The sequence below is a fragment of the Hetaerina americana genome, unplaced genomic scaffold (assembly GCF_022747635.1).
Source record: "Hetaerina americana unplaced genomic scaffold, ioHetAmer1.1.p SCAF_4, whole genome shotgun sequence".
In the NCBI taxonomy this organism is placed as follows: Eukaryota; Metazoa; Arthropoda; class Insecta; order Odonata; family Calopterygidae; genus Hetaerina; species Hetaerina americana.
In genome coordinates, this window is record NW_027286985.1 from 72429514 (window position 1) to 72437883 (window position 8370).

Sequence of the window (8370 nt, forward strand, 5' to 3'; positions counted from 1 at the left end):
GAAGGTTTTACACAATGAGAGGGAGAGTTTGTATGAATAGTCAGAATAAAATTTATGCACCAAAATGCATATTATTTAATATTGCTGAAAATTGATAGCAAAATATTTTCCTGAAATATATTTCCCATTTAAAGTGATTTATTTACAGTAGTCGTGATACCAAGTGCCTTTTATTATACAACAAAACATTCCTTTTATTCCTACTAAGTCTTATTCTTCATGTTTAACAGATTTATTATATCAATTTTTATTTTACTTCTCAAATAATAACATATTTTCAAACATCTATTGATTAACATTTTCTCCTAGAGAGCATTTAATGTCTAGTAATCTCCAAAACACAATAATGTAGAGATGCGTTGAGAGTTGGTGATGTTCTGTTTAAGAGACACCAGAATTAAGGGATAGATGATGGTTATGAGGAAAAAGATGGGAAGTCATCATCCTAGTATATTACACAGAATTATTTTTTTAAAGAAAAACAAATTTGTTTGGCGATCATTTTATTAAAATTCACAGCTTCCAATAAGTGCTCTCATGTATTTCCACTTCTCACCCAGTGGAGTCGGTATTGCCATATGATGATCATAACTGATGGCAACAACATAGCAATAGCATAATGGTAGCAACACCACTATCATTTCAAAAGACTCCTGATTTAATCATTTTTTTGATAATTGCTGCCAAGAATTGGTAGTTCCCTTTTCCCTCACATAACACACTCATGCACCTTGGCAATACAATATTTATATATACACACATATATCAAAATTTAGCAAAAGCCCCTCTTCACTGGATAAAAAAAGCATTTGGAAAGTGCTAAAACAAATTTCTGGCACTCTCAATATAGATGGGAATCTGAGAGCTCATATTAGAATAAAACTGCAATATGATGCTCCTGGCTGCTTCCAGTCCACCTCCAGCCCAGTTTTTGACTCCTTGGAGCCCCTGAGTCTCCCACCAACCAACGACTGCTGAAACGCCTTCCTTGCAGAGCACTTGTGTGGTTTCTGTGTAATGCCAGAAGAGGCTTTCATCCAATAGGAAGAGGGCTACACCGGAGGCCATCAGCAGGGAGAAGGGGATCAGGAACAAGTACAGCCAAAAACCACAGCCACGCCCTAAAAAGCAAAGAGATTTTCAAAGCCATGGAGTCTCTTCCATTCATTGTGAGATTTCACAGTTCCAAACACACACACTAAATTTTTTCTCATATTATGCTAAAAATCAACTTCCTTATCTTATTGGATACTTCTAGTGAATCATCCCATATCCCTTTTTGCATGCAACTGGGATCACTAAGGGTAATTGTTGGGGCAAGGGTCAGACAGGCCCCAAATGTATGGTGAACTACACCAAAGCATAACATATTGAAATGTAATGAAATAATTGACTTCGTAATTCCACACACACTATTTTAAAAAACACACGACCCAGGTTTTGACACTGAATGTCATCATCAGGTGGTCCTCATAGAAGCACGCTGGCTATATATACCTTCTCATCGAGGGAGGGGGGTTGGTCAGAGAGGGAGGTTGGAGCGGTAAAAAGGTTACAATGTAGCAGGGAAGAAAAGAGAATTACATTTTTGACTTAGATGAGTTGTAGGTCTAGGAGTGGGGAGTGGGAGGGATACAAAATTTCGTTGGCAAGTTTATCTTTCCAACGGGACACATGTCAAAATTTCTAACTGCTCCAAAGCATCGAGCCTTTGACCTTTTTCTTCAAAATGAATAATTTTTGTCACAAAGTCACTGTTGTGGTCACTTTCGATGAGGTGCTTTGCAAAGAGGGATGTTATGTCCTTATTTTTAACACCAAAGCATAAAATGGCTTTACACTTCATAACTAAAATGAAAGTCATTCTCCCTGGAAATTTCTGAATCAAATTATACTGACTGACAAGCTCATTCATGAATGGCTACCCTTGATTTAAGTTTAAACCAAACTGTAAATATATATGTGTACATAGATAGATGATAGATTGATAGTAGTCTTTATTTTAGGGTAAGATTGAGACTATGGAGTCTCTTCTACCACCTAACATGGATAGAAAAGAGAGGTTTATTGGTCTAAGTCTATATTTTTTCAATTTCCCCATCATTACAATGCAGGATTTCCAGAGTGCAAAAATGATTTGCCTTGACCAGGATTCAAACCTGGAGCTCTCAATGTCCGAGCCAGTTATGCTATCAAAGCGAGCTCCATTAATCTGATGTTCTGATATATGTAAACAAAATAGAAAGAGTAATAAATGAAGAAATGCTTTATAGAGTTGGCGAATAGAGATCTTATGGAGGACACGAGTAGAAGAGGGAAACAATTAGATACATGAGGCATGATAACTCATTGCAGACCATAACTCAGGGAACAATGGAAGGAAAAAATGACAGAGGAGGGCTGAGGATGTACTATGAGAAGCAAGGAATAGTAAATATTGATGAGAGGAGCAGCTATGAAGGAATGAAGAGAATGAACAGGATACTTTTGTAGAACTATCAAAATTGCATCGTTACTTTGACCTGAATATGGCAGACACAGATGAATTGGAAGCATTTCTAGGTATAATTTTGAACATGGGTATTAACCATCATTCAAATATACAGGATAATTAGCCATTGGAATTTTTCTCTTTTATGTAACCTTTTTTTATTAATTCTTCACAAGATAATATTCAAATTCTTTGGAGAAATTCTGTTCCATAAAGAAGATGGCCATCTATGAGTTCATTGTGGGATTAAGGATAAGATATGCTTCATTATGTACAACCACAAAAAGTTCACCTAATGAAGAATTAATCTTTACGTCCTCTCAAGTTTCCGAAGTGACTACTCTTATTCATTTGTTCCTCATTTCTGTTCAGTAATCTTTCACTCCATTGAAAGTTATAATCTTCCATTTACACCAAAAAATATTCTACAACTGTACAGAAGATTGAAGCACTCTCTTCATATAACTCAAGGATAACATATGTTAACAGAAAGATATGATAAGTTCAACATTGCAAAGGAGATGCTCAAATATCAGAGCTACTTGACAGGCACTGTAATGTCCAACAAAGACAGTAATGTCCAACAAAGACAAGCCAGCTCTAACAAAAAATCCAAAACTGAAAAAAGCTGCTCTTGCTCTGGGCATGAAAATATACTGCCAATCGTTACAGTCCCTACTGTTTTATAAGAATGACACAATGTAGGGGGCACATTTTTCTGGGATCTAGAAGACAGCGTAGTACATTCAATGTGTGTTTATTAGGAATTCTAGAAAATAAAAGTTGAAATGTACAATTCATGAATCAAATTAATTAGGGAGTTAATTTCTGAACATGTTGGAGGACTTCCTTGAAATAAAATACAAGGATTGTGTGCTTCGTTCAAATAGAAAAGTTTCCAAAGGTATAAAAGATACAATTTATTTGTGAGACTTCTGAGAAGAAATCGGGGAGGAAATGCTTTAGAAAATATTATTGGGTGGAAAAATTTCAAGATAAGTGTAAATTTATAGTAGGATACCCAATATGAAAGTCAAATGTTTCAAACAAATACCTCCATTTGAAAGATATTGAATTTTATTCTGCTACAGCTTTTATCCTTCAATCAAGGGGGATTTGATTTTGCCTTCAAGTCCCTTACATTTCCTTGTTAAGTGAAACTGACCCTTCTTTTGTCCTCTAGGTGGCTGGCCTTTCCTGAGTTCTCCACTCCCATTCTGCATCTCAGGTGGCAGTATCAAAAAGCTGTTCCTCTTTCCCTCAGTCGCTTGCTTGCGGCCATCAGCATTAGACTCAGCCTTGGCTCCACCCCCTTTCCTCTTCTTCTTGGTCTCTTTCTTTGGCTGGGGAGCCAAATTCTCTTCAAAGCAGAGAAGGAAATATGGTTTTATTAAATGAATAAGGTTAGAACATGGAATATATCATATAAATTTAATAATCTATGTTATATGCAGAAAGATAACACCAGGGCAAAAGACAGTCATTTATTGGAGATTTTGAATGGGATATTTTCTGGAATTGTGCGTTAAAGAAAACATAAATTGGTATTTGGAAATAAATCTATGCACCATTCCTGATCATACATACAATGCTAATGCACACAACAGTGAAGGAAGAAAAAAACCTTTGAATGTGCAGTGTGATTCCATGGCAAACCAGTGGGGTTGCTCGTGATCATTTTCCTTTATAATTCACCAACTGGAGATTTTCATGCATTTATTAAAAAACTGGACCAACTTATTTGCTCCTTATATGCAAACAATCGGATACTTGTTGTGAATATATTCCTCAATTGTAATCTGTTAGTAGACTCTCCTCAGAGCTCTGAATTACTGAATGTGTTCAACACTTACGGCATGAAACGTCATAATAATAATCCTACCAGAGCCAGTCCCTCATCTGCCACCCAAAATGATCATTTGACTAACCTGAACCAAGAAAAAACTGTAACAATCATTTGTGAATTAGGGATATCAGACCATAGTATTGCTAAAATGATTATTAAATTTGACCTAACAATTTAAATCATAAAACTTACCATAAGTGATCAATTGTGTATGGAAATATACAGCATCTTCTGCTCCTTCAATAATTCAAAAACTGGGATGTTAATGACTCTATGATAGTAGACGAAGGTTTTCATTATTTTTATACAATGTTCAGGCTCTAATCTGACTCGTCTCTTCCAATAATAAATCAGAAATTACCTCATTTAATAAAACATAAGTCATGGTTAACTGATAAAATCTATTATGCTAAACTACCCATAATAAAATATAAGAAGAACAAAGTATTTTCATTTCAGTCGTGAATTAAATTAAGTTTAGTATCAGGGGATGATATTAAGTTTAGAATACTCCAATGTAAATTCAAGGGAATGATAAATGATTCAATATAAATTAAACAGATATCTACCATGCAACATGTTCTACTCCGTTGAAGAATATCTTGACAATATTCCTGATTTTCCTTTTTTGTATTATTGATCTTTGTAATTTTAAACAATAGCAATGCTCTTAGTCTCGTTTATATTAATGCTCCGCGAGTTTTAATGGATATTTATGGGTATGTTATATTTTATGTGGGTTTGTGCTACCTTTAATTTAATTGATAGCATCATATTTTGAATCTCAATTGAGTCTATATGCATATTACTCCTTTTTGATGTGACTTATATAATGTACATACACCATCAACCTGGTATTTTTGAAATATGATTTTTAGGCAAATCAAATTTATAATTGTTATTATTATTTCACCTTCCATAGATCCTCTTTATCTTCTTTCTATTTCTCAATAAACATTTTCCGCGACTGGATGTAATTATAGGATATGTATTCTGTGTTGCAAAGTCAAAGTAAAATATGTCTATATTAATTCATGCATATAACTGCAGAAGGCCTTTATCTAATGATTATCTACCTAAAGTAGACTCGTACCTACATTTGTTACTTTGAGCTTCCCACAAATTATTTGTGACAAGCCTAATGTGAAAGTGTCCATAATTTGTTTTTGCAATAAAATGTCACTTCACCAAAATTTTTCTTAGCATCAAAAAACCTTATCTACCTATTGTTTCATTTGTATCAGTCACCAGACTCTCATACAAAGATATTTTGCAATTATAATGTTTTGCCGGTTCAAAGTATGAAGATAAATTCTAGAATATCGATCCTTACGGGCTTCTGTTTGTTGCAATTGCCGCTGCTGCTCACGTCTGGCTTTTTCTTCTTCGATGCTCACAGCCATCTTATGCAACAAGGATACCACTGCACGAGCACATTTTGCACATTCCGCAGCATCAACACATGGGCCTGCCACTTCAGCTAGCTTAGGAACTAACGGGTTTCCCTTTAGATCAAGCCACCGCAGGTTCTTCAAACGTCCAAAGCTCAGTGGAAGACGATCTATCTTGAGAGTTGGAATTAAATAATAATTCTATGTAGTTACAATCCGTTATTATAAAAAATTACGGATAAACATTATTATTTTGGAGTAAGTTCTGCGCCAACTAATATTAACTCCTTACCTTATTGCTATAAAGATCCAGATGCCGAAGTTGAATCATATCACCAAAATTTTCAGGAAGTTCCGTTAAAAAATTTTTTCCCAAATCCAACTTCACTATGTGAGTCATGGTAGCAAAATTTTTCTGTAAAAACACCCATGCAATACACAACAGAACGATACTAGATTCACAAGTTATTCTAATGGAACAGAAATATATTTTTAATTAATCTTTGAACAGTTACGCAGACCTACCGCAAGTTTTGTAATCCTGTTGTTTGAAAGGTCCAGAGTTCTCGCCTTTTTAATAGAAATCTGAAATAAATGAGGTGATGTTATTGCGTAAAGTAGTCTGATGAGTGTCAAATAATTTCTTCCATTAAAAAGTATACATACTATTTCTTTGACAGGAACCTCTTCGATGTCGGACATGCTAAGGTCTAACTCTCCGTCCTCGAAACGATCCCGTAAATTTAATTTTGACATCTTGAATATTTACAGTTCTGAATCCCTTCGAACGCTGATAATCACCTACCTACCTCCGTCAGCTAGGATTCCCCAACCTACCACGTCAGACGGCGATCCCAGGCCGGCAAGTTTCCGCTTCTCAACTGTTTATTGCAGTGCTGTCAATAACTCAGTGAAGAAATGAAGAACTGCGCAAGTTAGTAGCTTCATTAAAAGTGGGATGCTGCAAATATCGTGTACGGTTTAAAATGGAATGAGTGGGTTGAGTCTAGTTATCAGAAGAATCTTTATTAAGTTTCGTGGAGGGACTCAAATTGTGTGCCGCAGAGGTCACCCCTCGTAAACATTTTTGTGGACCACGCAGTATGAGTGTTAGGCTACCTAATTCAAATTAATTCATTAAATTAGCACATTCTTATGGAATGTGCAAAAAGCAATGGTGCTATTGTTAGAGCAGATCAGAAATGAGAATCCAAAGAATTTATAATCAGATCTGTCACGTGTGCATTGCCATATATTTTGTCCTGTATTAGTAATTCTAATGCTTTCTTTGCCATGTTTATGCCTATGAATTTAGGAATCAATACTTGGGAGTAACTAAATTGAAATGTCCTCATTTCAAGGAAGATAAAGCTATGTGGCATAATTATTAATCGGGAATTAATCTGGGACAGCACGTTTATTCGAATATGCGAAGCTATCAATTCAATTACGTTAGCGCTATTCGTATTCGTTTAATATTTTCAAACAATTTTCCTAACTTTTAGTTAGCTTGTTAACCCCTAGCACCGTGGCCTATTGAGATCTTGTTGGGAAGATAAACAATACTTAGTATCTTGTTCTATATTATTTCCACTCTAGTTGAGAGAAAAGCTAAATTTCCCCCATTCCCCTAAATTCCCATATTATGATAGCATCAACTGGCAAGGAACAATGCCTGCCATAGCCTCAGGACTTTGGGCATGCCCTACGGTTGAACTGAAGAGATCTGTAAATGGTTTTGCCAGAGATAGGTACCCATATGAAAGTGCCTTTCCCCTGATTGACTTTTTACTTACCAGAGGCATATACCTCTGTTAAATTAGAGTTAAATTCAATAATTATCTTCCATACCCTTCCACATTAAGAAATAAGTGTCTTCCGATGAAGACAGGTAGGATTTTCAGAAAGAGTGATGTATTATCTGTATTTAGAGGCGAAGAGGCCAAAAGGAAAGATTCTTCAGTTGTTTCTCATTTAAATTAATGGTATTTCAATCAGAAGACAGCAAGGGATGGAAGAAATTTTCAAGTTGTGTGGATAATATATAGAAATTACCAATAGATTATAGGCATCAATCAGAAGGGTTTATTTACTGCACCAGGTACTCAATTTTTATAATGAAGCTGGAATATGTGTTGTCTCCCTAACACGAGATGGAACAGTCTCAAACCATGAGGGGCATGAGGATACATTTTATGTATGCAGGCAAAAAGGTGTGCATCATGTTAGGAGCCTGGTATATGATTAATTTAATAACAATTTTCTTGAATATAAGGAAGGAGTTTTTATGGTAAGCAGGGCTGGTGCATTAGAGCTTCATTGAGGAGTTGGAAAAGTTTCAATTGGAGCCAGGGCTCTATGATGGAATCAAACTGTGGCACAGGTATGTGCATTGAAACGGAGAATATGAAAGTCAAGATAGCAGCACTAACCCTGGCTCATTGCTGCAGATTCACATATTAATCTTGGGTAGGTAGTGAGGGGGGGGGGAGGTTTGTTAGAATTGACCGTAGTGTAGTCGATTCTCACATTAAAAAAGCTCTTCTTTGAACTATATAAATTAACTCAGTAAATGCCCAAGGAAGAATGAAATAACTTTGCATTTCTACATAACAGAATATTTATTATTCAGATGATGCTAT

At 35.5% G+C, this 8370-nt stretch overlaps 1 protein-coding gene across 1 annotated transcript; it reads right to left on the reverse strand.

The window, feature by feature from the left end:
• Nucleotides 1-339: 339 nt before the first annotated feature.
• Nucleotides 340-6577, reverse strand: LOC139691973 (leucine-rich repeat-containing protein 59-like). The gene is made up of 6 exons (XM_071589949.1): nucleotides 6395-6577; nucleotides 6254-6313; nucleotides 6021-6143; nucleotides 5671-5902; nucleotides 3657-3851; nucleotides 340-1121 (listed from the first exon to the last, which is right to left on the reverse strand). The coding sequence occupies exons 1-6, from the start codon at nucleotides 6482-6484 to the stop codon at nucleotides 820-822; spliced, it is 1002 nt and encodes a 333-aa protein (XP_071446050.1). The 5' UTR covers nucleotides 6485-6577; the 3' UTR covers nucleotides 340-819.
• Between the last annotated feature and the right edge of the window lie 1793 nt (nucleotides 6578-8370).